The 18,519-nt window shown below is 33.0% G+C and overlaps 1 protein-coding gene across 1 annotated transcript; it reads right to left on the reverse strand.

Annotated features, from left to right (window-relative positions):
* Nucleotides 1–12,975: 12,975 nt before the first annotated feature.
* Nucleotides 12,976–18,382, reverse strand: LOC145315975 (uncharacterized). The gene is made up of 3 exons (XM_080156218.1): nt 17,499–18,382; nt 17,103–17,371; nt 12,976–14,286 (listed from the first exon to the last, which is right to left on the reverse strand). Exons 1-3 carry the CDS (start codon nt 18,259–18,261, stop codon nt 13,195–13,197), a joined length of 2,124 nt encoding a protein of 707 aa, XP_080012344.1. The 5' UTR covers nt 18,262–18,382; the 3' UTR covers nt 12,976–13,194.
* Between the last annotated feature and the right edge of the window lie 137 nt (nt 18,383–18,519).

The following is an 18,519-nucleotide window of genomic DNA, read 5'->3' on the forward strand; positions in this document are numbered from 1 at the left end:
CTTCCTTGTTTTATTTGTGCTATCAATTTATCAAGCTAACACAATCATATATGTCTAGAAATGAGCAATAAATTTAGATTTTAACTCACTTCTCAAATGATCTTTAATCTTAAAGGCAAAATCACTCTTTCTCATTTGAGTAACACAACTAGTAACTACTCTATAATTCACTCTGTACTCTTACATTCAATTCTCTAGTTACATTTCTATATCTATATTTTCTCTATTGCTAGGAAGTCCTAATTGAGTTGGTAATGAGTTGCGCCTGTTTTGGGCAAAAGCATTTCCCCATCTCTTTCTACTGATAATTTGCTTCTGACATAGCAGCAGTAGGTACAAATTTTAACGTCTTGATTTTGTCTTAAGTTGAGATTCGAACCCAACACCTCCCCAACGACTAGCAGATGCGATGCGTTTTATGCTACAGTCGTAGGAATAATTCATCTATCTATGAGAAAGTCAATCAAAGGTTGCTGTATAACGGGAATGAGTAGAGGTACCTAGATTCCCTGATTGACAAGTTGGCTGTCATAAATAAGACAAGACATTAGTATTTAAAAATTATGATTGTGTTGTTGCGCCGCTACCTAAGGTGATAACTATCTTGTTATTGTACAACTATGTAGATTGTTTAAAGTTGATATACTTTGAACTCCGGAAATTCCATATGCTCACAATATTAAGCTTTTGATGGAGATTTTTTTACAGGCGAAGCTCCCCTGCAATTCTTCTCTATGTCAATCCAAAACTTTACTTAATTTTAATCTTACATGTATGTCACCCTGTTCCTTTGACTTTGTGTCAAGTCTATATAAAGATCAATTATTTAGAAGCTATATCATCTTATAAATATCATTTAAAAGTTAAAATACTTTAGTGTCATTTTAGATAACAATCATCAAAATTCCTGTATAATAATTTCATATTTTTAACTTGAAGTATAATTTCATTTCATACTTAGTTGCTTTATTTTGATTATTTGGATTCATTTGATTATTTATTATAACAATTCTTTAGTGTAAGTAAAGATTTTGGGGGTTAATTAAAAAATATAACTCGAAGACAATAAAAATAACGAGGAAAAAAATAGTTTTATGAATAAAAAAAATATTTGCTTTTATAACAATGCTTTTTGTAAACTACTCTAGGTTAAAAAACAATCAACTTTATTCTATGCTTACTGACTTCAGCACATATTTAAAAAAATGAATTCTTTGGTAATTTTTTTCCTTGTTTTTTTGTTCTTTTGTATCTGTTACTGGGCTGTTAGCAGGGATTTTATGGGATAAGACAATGGACAGTAACTTGTTGTAAAACTGCAATTATTATAAACAAAATTACCCCTTTTAAAGATAAATATTATTGGTGGAAAGTTTGATCACTGCTAGTTGAATGGATATAGGATATACTGAAAATTTGTCATTAATTTGGTTTGCTAATGTGGACCTCATTTATTGTTCAGTTCGTTCATCAATAGAAGGGGAGGGGATGGAGTAAAGTGGGTGGATGGGTGGTACCATTATTTTAGTGAGCATTATTTTATCAGGGTACATGAAAATCTGACATAACATTTACAGTCAATGGACCCTTCCTCCCTGGCTTGTAGCCAAAAGTATTTCCTATTTTTTACCTAATTTTCTGTGGGAAACTAAAATTTCGTCTTTTTTTTTATAAATTCTTGAGATGGGCTGCATTGGTTATTTTGTAATCTTTAACATTAACAGGTCATACCGAAGGTGTTATGACTTTTCAAAAGGTTAAATCTTTTCCAATATGGCTCAAATAATTTTCGCTAATAAAACCAGTTCAGAACCATACTGAAAAAAACATCTACTGAATAATTATATACTATTGAAATTGTCCACAAACAATTTTGACATTATCCAAAATTAACGGAGCACAAAATATCATGGTTGGACAAACGGACAAAGTGATTGCTGGGTATATGTTTAGTGGTCATAAAAGAGAGAATTAATATGCGTTTACCAAATTGTATAAAATCAAGAAACCTTTTGTAGCATGATTAACTTTTCTGACGGGCCAAGTAAATTTATAAAATTACCAGACTATCTGAAATAGCAGCTGTGAAAATCCCATTTACCTTATTTCATCACGGTTGGACAGACAAAGTAAAGTTGTATAGTAGAATAACTATTAAAAATCAAAGTATTATTTACTGTGTTGTTTAGGGAAGCTTCAAATAGATCCATAGATAATTTTAGGCCATATTTTTAGATTTAAGTCTTTGGATGGTTTTAGGCTATTTTTCTGGCCTTCCTTACCATTTAGAATAAAAAGTACATGGATGCTAGGGGGGGGGGGACCTCTAGTTTTGTATAATTTGGGGTTACATTTTTAATTTGTACATATGTGATCAATTGTGATCAAAGGGAAATTTGAGGCACTAAAATATTTTAAATTTCGTCATGGTCTTTAAAAAATTGAATTTTTGATTTAGAGGGAATTTAATCAAATAATTTAATTTTGTTTGATACTATTTTTTCGACTTCTATAAGAAATCAGATTCTAAAAATCTTTGGAATCTTCTTTAAATTTGTCTGCAAGTTTATATTACTTTTCTCGATTTTTGCTAAATGGTTTTTATCTGTGCTTTGTTTATTATGGATAGTGTCACCATTGTTATATTTTTATAATTGCGAATATCGTAGTCAGAAAATGATTCGTGCACTTAGATAAAACATTCCTAGTAACGCAATTGTACTAAGATAGCGAAAAATTATCTTATATAAGAGAATATACACATTTGTATATGTCAAGCTTCATACGTTGCTTATAAAACTATTTTAGGGGAGGATACCACCACCCTTCCAAGTGAAATCGCCCCTAGAAAAAAATTAACCCCTAAAATTAAAAAAAACTAAAATTAGTTCTGAAAAAAAATTGGGTTATAGAATTCAACCCTCCCCCCCCCTTTTCTAGTGCTCCTAGAGGCCTATAGGAGCGTAACCCCTACTCTTATATAAGAAAATATACAAATATACATATGTATGTTTGTATAAGTCAAACTGCATACGTTGCTTAAAAATTTCAACATGTTGTGTACATTGTTTAATATTGAATCCGAAAGAGTTCATAGAGAGGGCTCCACGCAGCTAGGTAGAATTCTTTATTTTGCAAATGCAACAAACTTCCCATTTCCTCATTAGTATTGATTTAACTTCGTTATTCACCTTGTTGGTTAGGTTAGGTTAGAATAAAAAGTAACCCGATGCACTAAATATAATATATCTGTCAAAATTTGTGCCATTATTGCATCAACATTAGGCCAGAGTCAAAATGAATGTCAAGATGTCCTACAGTCAAAACGGACAAAGATGCCACAAATCTTAGAATAATGTAGAATGATGGTATGTCGGTATTATGTTAACCATGAATCCTTTTAAGCAGTGTCATTTAGTCGATATTAGCTTTGAAATTTCAGGTGGACACACTGTTTCAAGGAACACATTAATAGTGGTAATAGTGTCTGACTGATTATGACGTAACAAAAAAAAATTAGCCAATGAGAGGCCGTTATTGACCAATGGTAAAATTTATAATGGCCTCTCATTGGCTAATTTTTTTTGTTACGTCATAATCAGTCAGACACTATTACTGTGTTCTGTTTCAAGATTTAACAGGTCTCCCTTTTATTACAAGAGACAAGTTTTTATAAGTTGGGAGTAGGTTACAGCAGATTAAAAACCTTCCCTGGTTTATTTAAAGCTTCGTTGTACAGGAGAACCATATCGGCTCAGTGGTTAGCGAGATCCTTTGCTACAGACAAAAAAAGCTTATTACTTTTTAATAGGTTAACAAAATTAGGGGTTCTACCATCCATATACTAGCACAAAACCCTTATTCCTAATTACTAACATTCAAATACTTGTTTGTGTGTCCAATAAGACCTCAAAAACTGAACCAATTTTCGTAAGGTCAGATATAGGCTTGAGTAAATGGTATAAAGAACTACGTTGTAGAAACACATTATTTTTATAACGCAATTATTGTTGAAATTTCATGACTTACAAAAAAATAAATGTGTACATATTTATATAAACCTATAGTTTTCAAATGTACACTGTGTTCATAGTAAACATTTGATAAATAAAAGCTTTACGCACCGCAAGTGGTTAAATTTTATAATAAAGAAGAGAGTGCAACCCACCCCCTCACAAAAAGTATAATAGTATAAGTATATAAATGTTTGGCGAGTAGCCCCCGGTGGGTATGAAGGGGTTGAGACCGATTTGGTTTGGTATATTTATCACCCAATATGGGTGAGGGATGGTAAAGTCTTAGCTCTAAAGGGGGAACTCGGTGTTCACTAACAGATTAGAGAAATATACTAGTTCAGTGTGTCAATCATTTACTAAAGTGGATCAACTACATTTTTTAAAAGCAAGGCTTTTCTACTATAGGGTGTGTTCGTCCGTTTAAATTATAATAATAATCAGAATCATAATTTTTGACAGATTATGCCTAATTTGAAAATTTCTGATTAAAAAAATAGACAAGCTTGGAAGGATTTAGCAACTAAATGTTAATGTTTTAAGTATTTCTGCAATCAATAAAGAACTAATCTATTCTATTACATAGTGTATCTTGACATAGGTCCCGGGGTGGTTTTAGGCTTTTTTATTCTCAAATTTAAATTAAATCTTGATGTGGTTTTTAGGCTATTTACTTCTTTTCTAGTTTTTGTTAAAGTTCATTGTCAAATATTATTTCTTCTTTTGATATTGTCATGATGTTTTTTACATACCAAAGCCCTGGTCTAAGTACATTCACAACCGTATTTTTAAATTTGAAGGCAATAAGTTCAAAATTGGGTGATAGGCTAAGCCGCTGATATTTAATATTTTATCATTAAACAACAAGATGCAGAATTTTAATTTTAGAATCACCGAGTCCCTTTAACTTTAATACAGAGCATAATAAAATTTTAATCTTGGTATATAATTATTTGTATCCTTAAACCCAGGCCAGTCTAATAAGATGAATGTCTGTAAAAAGTGCCACCTTTTGATTTGAAGTAGAGTACTCTACTACTATCCAGATTTTTAAAAAACGAGATGATTCTAGAACTTTATCATTGGTTTTTAACTATCATAATGTCTGTTATAGGTTTTCGGCGGATTGCATATATATACATAATAGTACGTTCAATTACTAAAAATATAATTTGTAATAAGTACCCAGAAGTCTAAGAATGTATGCAAACTTTGATGATTCCTGTAACAGTTAGGTATAATATAGAAAGCGTAGCAACTCTTTAATCGTTACCAAAATTCAGTTCGTCCATCGAAAACAAGCTGATTTTTTTATTCATCTGTTTTTGATTCCTAGGACAGCAAAGTACAATATTTTAAGTGAGGCATCTCTACAATGTAATAAAATATAAGTATGTCCATAAACAGAATTTACACATTTTTGCAGTAAGTTTATATACAATACTGTGTATACCTTTAGATTAGCTTATTAAGTTTTCAACAAGTGTTCATGTTTGTTTGTTCTACAGTTTGATTTCAAAGCTTCGCTGTTTTCATCCTTGTTCAAAATTTCATTTAACTGAAAGAGTTGTACTTTTTAGGAAAGCCTTCAATCAGGTGACCATAGGCTGTTGTATCATTAAAATATAGGTGATTCCTTTAAATGGCTTTAATCTGCATGAGAGTACGCTAAAAGCAATGTATGTTTACATTGTACTCAACGAATGTAGAGATAAAATTTCACCATTCTGTGTCAATTTAATATTTTTTAGAAAAAACTATTGCAACAGGAACACAGTAATAGTGTCTGACTGATTATGACGTAACAAAAAAAATTAGCCAATGAGAGGCCACTATAAATTTTACCATTGGTCAATAGCGGCCTCTCATTGGCAAATTTTTTTTGTTACGTCATAATCAGTCAGACACTATTACTGTGTTCTTGCAACAGTATTAAAATACAAAAACTTTCATTCAAGCCTCCTTTTAATTTTGTATATCGTTGACATACTTTTTTAGTAGCGAAGCTACTCTATAATTCGAAATGTCCGTCCGTCTGTCCGTCCGTCCGTCTGAGACAAAGTGGGGGAAACGTGATTTTCTCGGCTCCTATAAAAGATAGACAGCTGAAATTTTGGATCTACTGCAGTTTACGGTAAAATATTGCTGGTAACAAATATTGCTAAAAATCTATGAATTTTAAAGGCTGCTAGCTGCCAAACGGCTGAACGTACAGATCATGACCGCACACTGTTTTAAGCGGCATAAGAAGGCCTACAACTAATCTGGAATAGCCATAAATCAATAATGCATAATTGTCTCGCAGTGCAGAGAAATGCGCGAAAAAAGCCTATTTTACGCTTTTTTTCTTCTGCGAAGCTTTCCCTGTGCATCATTGGATCTTGGCTATTCCAGATTATTTGTAGGCCTTCTTATACCGCTTAAAATGGTGTGCGGGTATGATCTGTACGTTCAGCCGTTTGGCAGCTAGCAGCCTTTAAAATTCATAGATTTTTAGCAATATTCGTTACCAGCAATATTTTACCGTGAACTGCAGTAGATCCGAAATTTTTAGTGAAGATTCTTATAACATATGCCCATCTAATCTATACATTGTTTTGTCCAACCGTCTGTCATTTGGGGTGCTAGATCGATTCCTACATTTTCATGTTTTTCTTATTTTCTCAACTCCTTTTTAAGATAATGGGCTGAAATTTTCAGGGATTGCTTAAATTTACATTTTACATATTTTCCTTAAGTTTTATTACGATTTTTTTATTAATAGGGGTGCTAGATCGATTCCTAGCTTTTTAGGTTTTCTATTGTTTTCTCAATTCCTATTCAAAATTTACGGCTGAAATTATCAGGGATTGAATATGCTAATAGTCTACATATTTCCATCAAGTTTCATTAAGATTTATTTATATATTGTGTTGCTAGATCGATTCCTAGATTTTTAATTTTTCGTGATTTAAAGGTTGCGTGATTTTGAAGTTTTCGTCATTTCCCTTTTTCATCAAATATATAGGATGACACTGGTATATGATAAATATATTCATAATATACATTCATAATTTCTGAGCTTCGCTACTTATGGATGCTGTTATCCTTGTTTTGCTGTATAATTTATATTTATTTGCTATTCTGTGTTTATTAGCAATGCTTTTCAAAAAGCCGCCTATTTTTAAGATGCTTGCTTCAGATTAAGAAACAAAAATCATCTCTGCTAACATTATAGATTTTCTACTTTAGGTCATATTGCTTTTTGGATTATAAAAACAACTGTCTGCTCTTCTTCATAAATATATTCAAGTAAAATAAATTAACCATTGCCAGAATTCTCTTGTAAAAGTGAATCAATTAATTCAGCTACTATGTTTTTTTTGTATTATTAGCCGGAATCAGACGCTGTGTTTTAATAATTTGTGTTTTTCAATTTTTTAACCTAAATTAAACCACAACGTAACTAATTCCATTTAAAAAATCCAAAAAAACTTTACTATTTTTTGCTTTAAACAACTTAAAATGCAACAGCTAAAATGCATAGAAAAGAACAAAAAGGTTCCTATCTTAATTTTGATAATTACAAAGATGGTTAATCTGATTCCTATAAAATAAAATTTTTCAATATCTTTTTTTATCTTATAACCAGAAGCTAGCAGAAAAGCAAAACTTTTCTATGATTGTGGTTAGAATGTTAGTGCTTTAGGGAGAGTTAGTCCTTATTTATGCTGATTTATGATAAAAGAATTTTCTGTTCTTTAGGAGACTTTCCAATTTAATAAATAATAAATAATTGTAGCAAAGCTACTCTGTACGCATAAAAAAAGGGCGTGCACGTCCATTTTAAGCAAGGCAGCCTCTAAGTTATGGAAATAGAAACTAATATTTTGAAAGTCAATCTGGTTGAAGTTTTTAAGGGTTAACGGATATACTTGTGTAATGATATTTTGTTAGGGTGCTGACACTAAACTACTTGATAAGACATTATTTTACATCTTTTTACCTTATTTTTAGTAGCGAAGCTACTCTATAATTTGAAATGTCCGTCTGTCCGTCTTAGTTTGTGGGAAACGTGATTTTCTCGGCTCCTATAAAAGATTAAAGGCTGAAATTTTTTTGACAACATTTCCATTATCAAGGAGCACAATTAACTATAAAACATCAATGGCGATAGGACCGCTTTTTAGCAGGTTTTAGGCTATTTTTGTATTTTTCACATTTTTCTCCATATCTTTGGTGTTTATGGTCCGATTTCCAAAATTTTTTTAGTTATAGAATCAAAATTAAATTTCCTGTCGTTTCAAGAAAACAACTATGACGGTCAGACTGCCTTTAAGCAGGTTTTAGGCTATTTTTGTTTTTTTTCTTCACATTTTTCTCCATACCTTTGGTGTTTATGGCCCAATTTCCAAAGTTTTTCAGTTATAGATATCAAAATTAAATTTTCTTTCGTTTCAAGAACACATCAATGGCGGTCAGACTGCCTTTTTGCAGGTTTTTGGCTATTTTTATATTTTTCACATTTTTCTTCATATCTTTGGTGTTTATGGTCCGTTTTTTTTTTAATTTTTGCAGTTATCAAAATTAAATTTCCCGTTGTTCTGAGCATCCAGTATGTAATTTACTTTGACCGTCAGTCTGTTAGTCATAGTACTGAAATATAAATAAATATTAAGAAATTAAAAACAAATGTTGAAAAGGTTTCGTGATTTTTTCCTAATATAAATGCTTTTGTCAACTAATATCTAAATTCTTATTTAATTGTTTATGCTTCGCTACTTATGGATGTTGTCATCCTTGTTTGTTTAAAATTTGTATTCCTATGCTCCAGGGATCTAAAGGGATAAGACAATGGCCGATAAATTGATGTACATCCCCAGTGATGATATACAAAATTACCCGTTCTGTAGATTAACATTAATGGTTGAAACGTTTGGGCACTCAACTTAATAAGCTGACCAGTCAAAATTAAATAAAAGTCCCCAAAGTTGTTGTACCAATGAATAAGAAAATGTTATAAATTTTTGGGGACTAGTGTAATAAACAGCCCAATGTCCCAACCCTCCCTGCCTATGTTCCTTCCAACCCTGAGGACCCGTGATACCAACATGTACAGCCTTAAGATGCAAAAGGTCTAATTATAATCAGTACAACTTGAATTCCAAACATAAAGAAAACTGGACAAAACTAAATATCTTCAAAAATAAAGCACTTTCACTACTCTAGTCCAATTCAGATTTGCTCAGGGAGGAAAGGGACAATAGCACTAAAAAATAAACTAAACATCTTCCTTTCTAAATGGGGTTTGATCTAGCAAATGCAGAAATTTAAGAACAATAATCTAATTCTATTGTCTTATCCCTGTATCCCTAGATTTGCTGGAATGTTGATTATAATGAGCCTGAATATGAATTAGAATTATTGGGTGCAAAGCTACTCTTCAAGTTCCTAAGTAAATAGTCCGCGTGTACTGTACATTGTTATTTTATTTTAGGTAGCCCCACAAGGTTAGGGCACCATAAGCATAGGCCCTGATGGGTTAGCACCTTCCAAAAGGGTTAGGCATAGCAAATTAAGTACTTAATAAGGAGGGGTGTTGGTGGTTCAGAGCTCGACAGGCACTTTAAGAAATCAATAGTTATTTTTGAAAGCCCTGTGGCGATTGTAGGCAAATTTTAAAATAAATCCTTTAAATCAAATAATAAAATACAATAACAATATAACAATTTGCTAAAACGGACAAAAATACAATTTAAATCAACTTCATCAAAAACATTCGCTAACATTTGTTCTTGTTTACTTGTTATATATTAATTATTTTTTTATCTTGCTAAAATACACATAAATAATGTATGTACTTTAATTTTTAAACTAGCTTGTGGCTTCGCCCCTTACCATTTCACTCCAAGAGTAGCAGGACTCTGCATTTAATTTTCGTTTAAAAACAATAAGTGCCCATTTCTCTTTAGAGGGTTATTCTACCACCCTAAATAACTGACTTTAGACCTATAACTTGCTTTTCTAAAGAGTCCAAATGGTCCAGAGATCTTTTGTCACAAGCTGCATCACAGACAGACAGACAGACACATATCCTATCTCTTTGATGAAATGATGATACAAATTTTTTCTTTTATACTTAGGGATCATAATTCTTAGGACAATGGACGATAATTTGATGTAAACTGCACCCTTGATTATAAGAAGACAAATTAATCAAAGTATAAGAATTCTATAAAATGCTAGATTATACAACCCAATCAAGATTTAACAGAAGTCTCCTAATTTTTGGAACTAAAGAATGATAGAACGTATTTTAAAACTTTGGAGAACATTATAATTTACAGTTCAGTTGTCTATTTTCAGTTTAGAAAATCTGTATTGACTATCATCCTATGCCTTTTTATGTCTTTTGCTACTCAAAATTTAATAGAAAAATAAACTATACTCTAATTGTTCGAATTAGAATTGCTAACCAACGAACAAAACTGTAGAAAATTTTTGCTTCAAAACTAGACTTCCAATATTGAATCTTCTTATACAAATAAAATGTCAATTTATTATAAATTTGCTCTTGAACTAATTTAAGTTCCTTCAAATCAACAACATTTTTATCTGTATTTTAACTTAAATTAAATCGACATCCATAGAATAATTAAATTAGTAACATTTTATGATAATATTGGCACCTAATATTTTAACAGAAACTACACAAAGAATAAAATTATGTTTTTTAATGGTTTTTGGTTTTCGTAGGCAAAAAATAATGAGAGGTAATCATAACATAAAATAGTCAACAAATATTCTATTTATATTTTATTTTGAATTGCATGAACACCTAGTAAGTATTTGTGAATGGATTTTACTGGAATTTCCGGAAATATTTGTCTTGTCGCGAGATAACAACGTTTTCACAATATTACAAAAAAAGGCAACAATCTTAAAGCACAACCCAATTTATTTCTAGCTAGAAAAAAACCTCTCTTATTGTATAATACTTTGGCTCGGTCCTTAGAGAGAATTTAAATATATTAATTGTAATAGTAATGTAAAAAGGCTTTTTTATAATTTGGAGTTCTCGTCCTTTTATGGACCCCCTTTTCCCGGGGGGGTTGGGGGGGTTAGCATCAAACGAGATCTTAAGGAAGGTTGGAAGGACAGACATCATTCTACTTCGTAGAACGATTTTCTCGGGGCTAATTTTCTTCTAATTTTTATTAAATCGCTTTTTCATATTTTTAGGAAGTTTATAAATATTCCCAGATAACAAAAAAAAATGCTCGAACTGAAATCAAAGAAATCTTCTAGGCTTACTTTAATGCCCGCGTGATTATATAATGAGTTTAATTTATGTACAAAATACATTATACATAGTTATGTAATTAAAATAATTTTGATAAAAAGGGCATGAATTAAAGCTAGAAAGGAAGAAAAAAGGGAGGGTAGCTAGGGGGTGTTGGTAATAACGACCCCCCCCCCCCCCGAAAAAAATTCAGTGTTGCACAGCCAGCTCACTAAAACATATATCTGATTGAAATATCTACTTCTAGCTAATTATTAACCGCCGAAAAACCGTCTTTTATCAGTTTTTGTTACAATTTATTACATTAAATGCTTTGGGGATAAAAAATACACCTAAATGAAAATTAACTATTTGAGCAGTTATTCGTTAAAGATTTTTATTCTAAATTATACTAGTACCAAAAGCTTTATCTTCAAAGGTTCAAAGTAGCAGTGTCCTAGCTTATCAACCAATAATCTTAATCTGTAGAAAGGGTATTGATGTTATCTTCATGGGGATTTGTACATCGTCTTATCTCTGAAGAACCCAGACACGTGTTTCAAGGAGCCTGTACATAGATTTATGGGCTCAATAATTTTTGTCATAAAATCACTTGTCATAAATATACTTGTCATAAATATATTTGTCATAATTACATTTGTCATAAAGGTACACTTGTCATAAAAACATTTGTCATAAAGGTACGTTTGTCATAAGAGTACACTTGTCATAAAAAAACATTTGCCATAAAGGTACGTTTGTCATAAAAACATTTGTCATAAATTTTTTTTTTCATTTTGAAAATTTGAGTACACCCCCCCCCCCCTGACAGAGAACAACTATTTTAGGTTAGGTTATAGGCTAGGGAGCCGAGCGCTGCAGCTAGGCAGGCAGGGAGCCGAGCGCTGCGGCTAGACAGACAAAGGGGCCAAGTGCTGCGGCTAGGCAGGCTAGGGAGCTGAGCGGTGCGGCCAGAGTTCATAGTTCTGTCGGGGGTACTAAAATTTTTAAAATTGAAAAAAAATTCTAAGAGGAAATTACCAAACTTTGGGTACTAGCATAAAACTTTGGGTACCAGTAATTTATGTCAAACGTACCTTTATGACAAATGTCTTTTATGACAAATGTACCTTTATGACAAACGTATCTTTATGACAAATATTTTTATGACAAATATACCTTAATGACAAATGTTCCTGTATGACAAATGTTTTTATGACAAACGTACCTTTATGACAAATGTTTTTATGACAAATGTACCTTTATGACAAATGTTTTTAGGACAAGTGTACTTTTATGACAAATATATTTATGACAAGTGTACTTATGACAAGTGAATTTATGACAAAAATTACTGAGCCGATTTATGTTATTTCTATTGATAGAATGTCATATCCTTTAGTGTTTTTCTTGTTTATATACTCTGTACGTACTTTTTTACCCCTTTTCTACAAATAAATAAAATTTATATACATTTTCAAAAAATTTTAAAAACAGATGAATGTCAACTTGTATACTCTCGGTTTTTCTTGACTATGACATAAATAAATATTTTGAATTTTCTAATTCAATATTAACATATCCACCCAAAATGGGAACTTTGTTTTCAATGGAATTTCTAAAATAATTAAAAATGACAAACACTTCCTCTTACTCTACATGTTTATAAAATTAATAATAATAATGAAAAAACATGATTCATATCTCTATAGTATTTATTTTATTTTTTAGGTGAAGCACAATTTTTAATCATAACATTTGATAACTATTACAAACAATAAAAATTAAATAAAATTCAGAGTAAATAATTGTAGAGCAACTATTACAATTAGAGTTTCTTGGTTAAATCTAAATTTATACTTTAAAGAGCAAATCTACTCTATGATTCACTTTGCTACATTAGAGTTCTATCTTCACTGATTATGAAGAACCTGGAAGGTGTGTAGTACTGGGTGCTGGAGAAAATCCTAGTGCAGAATCCACACTTGGGGTTCTACTCCGTCGGCGAGACTTTAGCCTCGGAGAGGCGGCCAGCTGCACTTGAGGCGTGGACCTGCCGGATCTGGTCAGTATAGTTGCTGGGGAGTCGGTGTTGGTGCGCAGCAAGCTCGGGTCCTGGCGCATAAATTTGTCCAGTTTGTCGATACAGGCAGTCTGGTAGTCGTGCACCCAGCGGACACTGTTGTAATAGCAGAGGCCGCGGATTTCCTCAGGTAGCTCTGTTGGTTCCGGCCACTGGAAGTCCAGGGAGACAGGTATTATGTTGATGCCATGCTGCAGGGCGGTACACAGCTCCCAATACAGGCGGCACTGTTCATCCCTGCGCAGACAATCATTCAGGGCGCCTGCTGGCATTATAAGCACATAAAACTTGGATTCTCTCACTTGATTTTTCACTCCTTCCGATACTGTTAGGCCGTCGTTGGGCGCGGAAATAACTGAGTAGCCGCGCATTTGCATTTGCATAGAGATCAAGGAGGCGAGCTCTGCACCACCCCTGCGGGGGTAACTGATGTACACATCTGTTGGCTCCGATGAATCCAGGTAAAGTCTGTCAAGCATGTTGTAGTTCGAGTCCTCTTCTTCGCTAGCAATCATAACAGCCTCCACAATTTTGTGTCTGTGGATGGCTGACTCGATGCCCACGTACTTGAGCATATCTTCTAGGCTAGTTGGGTCAAGTCTTAGTAGGTACTCATAGGCGAGATCATGGCTGACAAGATTGTATGTGTAGGCTCTAAATTCCGGACTGATTTTAGCCAAGAAATTTGCAGTTGCCCCATCATCGTCCGAGCAGCCATAGTCGGCATTTTTCTTTAAATTCTTCAGCTCTCTCATAAATCTCTTGCGCTGAATACCATTCTTGATACCAATATCATCACGGATATCTGCGTCTGTCAGGCTGAGCAGAATGTCACCGTCCACGGCTGAGTCGGCAAAGGCTGCTGAGTACTCCTTGAAGCCGGCCTTGTTGACCCACATGACCACCTCGTCCACGCTCCACTCAGGAACCTGCAAATTCATAATATCATTCACTGTTATCATAACTACAGATTTTTATAATCTTTTAAGTTTTATAATTTTGTATTGTCTATATTATATAAAAAACTGTGATAACACTTTGAAAGAATGTTGAAAACTGAATGAATCATGGTGCAGTAAGGCCTATATATTAACTTTTGCTTGGACACACACCCACACACGCACACACTCAGCTGTTGTTTACTTTCATCAGAAAAATATTGTTGGAAGCATTGCACAACTTGTAGACATTATTTCAACATTTTGTAACATTTTATAAAAATATTTTCATTTCAAAAAATGTCTTATATATTTTAGGTTTATTACAAGTAAGTATTGAACAGACGTAAATCATTTTATAAGAAAAATAAAAAAAAAACAAATATTAAATTGAATTGTTATCATCAGTTTCGGTGTAATAATTTGCGTAAACAATTTATTAAGAAACATTCATTTTGCAGATAATGTTTTCTTACAAAAAATAAATTATTACCGTTGGAGTGGTTATGACAATTTGTGGTGGAAAATTTGACATTTTTTGTCACTTTTTTCAAAGTTTTTAGTTCAGTTTCTTGCTTATATGTATTAACTAGTTGTCGTTCAAAGATTGACTGTTAGTCTGTTTAGTCTGTGTCACTTATAAAAAGCCCTTTCTTTCTACACTCTATATCTCATCTAAAAAAGACCCCCAATCTCTGCCCCCCCCCCCTCTCTCTCATTATAAGATGTAACGTTATAGTTGTATGCACTGAAAGTGCCAAGGCGGACTCCCCTCTTCTACCTCGTTTATTCACGTACTTTTTGGTGCTAGGCAAGTAGTTCTCATAAAACAGCAATTTAAATTTTACCAAAATAACCATATGTCATATAAAAATATAAAATACCCTTATTTCAAAATACATATGTATAAAAAACGTATTCAAAAGTTATAAAGATTAAGAATTTCTTTTTATAAAAAGCAATTTTAGTTATTTTACATGAAATAAAGGCTTAAGCCACTAAACGGATCTCTCGTTTAAATCGGAATTCCCCTTTCTTCTCCAATTATTTCTCTTGTATCGCCCTTTCCCTTTCCCTCTCTCTTTCTCTTCATCGTTCTTTATTTTCTTTCTGAGTATTGTCTCGTATTTAAATTAGATCCTGTAAATAGTTGAGAAAAAAGATACTTTGACAAAAATACAAAATACTTACTAGTACATTTTGATAAATTGCACTAATAAACAAAATTAATCTATATATTATTTCAATTGTTTAACTTTCTTATAAACAGGAGAAAAAATTATATTAGATTGGCTTAATAAAGACACAATAAAACCAAACCTAACATTTGAAATCATAAGGTTTTTAATTTGTAAATTGAATTTGGTAAAAAATAGTTTTAAAATAAATAATGTCCATACAAACCACGGATGACAACATCCAAAAAGCGAAGCTTTATAACTTAGACAATCAGACAAGCAAGCAAGATTGATGGAATACAGGATGCTGGCTTGATTAAAGAGTAGCTTCACATAAACCAATGTTCCTTATTATGCTTTAAGAATCCCATTTCAATACTTAAAAATTATGAATAGAATCTTTATAACATGGTGAAATATTAATGCCAAAATAACAAAAAATCTACATATTTAAAGAAGACGTCTGTACCCTAAATATATAAACTATTGTTATATGAATCCTCTTGGAAGGTTAAAAATCGATAAAACGATTCTAACATGCCAAAAGTAACAATGTTAAGATACTTTTTAGTGTTGTTATTGGTATGCCAACCGAACATTTGTTGAATAGCCTGACTAACGTATTCTCAGTAAGAGAAGATAAAGAATACTTTACACAAGGATAGAGGCATAGGATATTTGATATAATAAAAGTTTTGTTTCTTGGATATATGGATTGAATAATTAACTCAATTATCCTTATTTTGTCTGAAAATAGGAGGTGGGATGGGTAGCACAGACCTGTCTCACATCCAAAACCCCCAACTGATCCGAAAAAAACAAGTCAGGGGTGAGGGCGGGACCAGTGAACACCCCCTCGAGACATAATAATTAGTTGAGAGGGGGGTTTGAATTTTATATCCAGACTAGTTTAATTATAAAGCTTTACTAGCTGAAACAATAAAATTAAAATAATTATCCAATTTCTTATCTATATCACTATATTTCTGACTTTACATTTTGATTCATGAATGTCGAATTCAAACTTTTCAGAAAACCTTAATTTTTCAAATCATCGAGTTCTAATAAATTATTTAGAATAGAATGATGCCTGAATTACTTTAAATTAAAATTGTAGTTATGTATTATTAAATACTAGAAACTATTTTATAATTTCGTAATGATTTTCTATAGGGTTATAACTTATCTTATTTGTTCAAATTTGCAATTGTTTTATTTAGTTTATACTCTTTAAAAGCGAACATTTTTTACAGTTATGTTTGGTCGATCCAAAATCCAAATTTCCACAATTCTGCCTGTGCGTCCGTAGCGCATAGCTCTGATAGTTGATATAGACAAGTGTACTATTTGTTGTGAAACACTTCAGGATGATTTTTGTCGTTTAGAAAGCATAGCAACTGTAGACATTTAAATGTTTTTTTTATGTATTTTACAGAAATTCAAATTTTCTATTGAGAAGTTTTTTTTGTGTACTTTTGTAAAAGGTGAATTGAAAGGTTTCGTGTTTTTAACATAATATTTCAAAATGTAGAATAACTTTGTTTTATTAATTTCTCAAAGCCTATCTTTTTTCAATGTGATTATCTATGTATTTACCGAATTTAAATAACGTATCTAGTGATATCTTACCTGCCACTTTGGCTCAACCAGAACGCTGGAGGATGGACGCGGCACCTTTCTTTTCAATTGCAGAAAATCCTTGAACTGGTCGTCCTTGTTGAGCGGGGTCTGGAAGTTTGTGTAGTTGACAAATCTGGAGGATTTGTTGTCCGGTGGCTGCACTGTCTTTGGTGAGAATGATCTTGTTGCTATGCTGGCGAATGGAAGCGGAGAGGTCGGTCGAAGTGATGTGGTCCGACCACAGATTGGAGAGGTTGGCCTGCTACCTTGACTAGCACCTGTCAAATAAGAACTATTTTACTTCAAATAACCTGATTCATTAAATCTGCATTCATTTTATTAATAGATGTAATATTTTTAAAAATAAAATTTACTACTGAAATATTAAAAAATGTTTAAAACTACCTGACATAAATGTTGGTGACATTGGTCGGCTGCTTAATCTCTTAGACCGTTGCAACTGAGGTGACAAAGGTCGGGCGTTGACAGAAGCATCAAGTTCACCAGCCTGCCTAGCTGTGCCTGGCGCCGGACCAAATGGGCCAAGGAAAGTAGAAAAATGAGCAATTTCTGCAGGCATTGAAGCAGGCCTTTGTTGTTCACCTCTCTTGGGAGCAGGGCTTGGACTATCTAATGATTCTTTAGACTGGCTCTCTGAACTTGAATCTGTATCCATTGATTCTGAATGTAGAACAGGCGAAAATCTTATAATTAAATCATCATTATCGTCAGAATCCATGCCTGTCTGGCCAGCCGCAGACAATGGCAGCAAGGGTGGCGGTGACATGGGCCGCTCCTGTATACCACCATCATGACAGCCATACACTGGTGGTGAAATTGGACGGAAACGTAGTTGGTCATCATTACAATCTTGCGGTGCAGTTTGCATATTGACTACAGAATTTCTCTTGGGTGGCGCGTTGAAGCTAAGTATCCTGGCCACTTCCTGTTCTGGAGTCGGCGCCATTGGACGTGGCCGCAACAAGCCAGACACAGGCTGTACGTTAAATCCAACCGGCGGTTGGGTGTCAAAAAAGTTTGTCGGTGATCTTGTCATTTTTCTTGAACAGCTGGGGCTTAGCGGCCGCTGTTTTAGCTCTGGCGGCAGCGGCGGCTTGTCCCTGACCTGACTCAGGTCCTGCTCTTGATCTTCTAATCCAGTTTTCATATTTCTGATGCTTTAATAAAGTTAAAGTTCAGTGTGATTACGTATGGATGAACTTTCTAGACACTTTCGTTTGCACGGACAAATGTTACTAGACTGTTCACTCTTTTCAGTTTGTTTTTCAAAATTGAGACTTGAAAGCTGGCCAAAAAATGTATTTGGGATATCCCCCCACTCTGTTCTTTACCTGGCCAGTAGTTCTCAGGAAATAGTAAGTACTATATACTAAACTTAGGGTGTACATGAATAAAAACAAATACT

This window comes from Acartia tonsa, chromosome 4, assembly GCF_053477335.1.
Source record: "Acartia tonsa isolate MP-2025a chromosome 4, ASM5347733v1, whole genome shotgun sequence".
Lineage (NCBI taxonomy): Eukaryota > Metazoa > Arthropoda > Copepoda > Calanoida > Acartiidae > Acartia > Acartia tonsa.

Coding starts and splice junctions, on each gene's coding strand:
- LOC145315975 (XM_080156218.1), bottom strand. CDS start 18,261: ATGAAAACTGGATTAGAAGATCAAGAGCAGGACCTGAGTCAGGTCAGG. Junction 17,372..17,498: donor GTCACCAACATTTATGTCAG/GTAGTTTTAAAC, acceptor CTTATTTGACAG/GTGCTAGTCAAGGTAGCAGG. Junction 14,287..17,102: donor TGGTTGAGCCAAAGTGGCAG/GTAAGATATCAC, acceptor ATGAATTTGCAG/GTTCCTGAGTGGAGCGTGGA.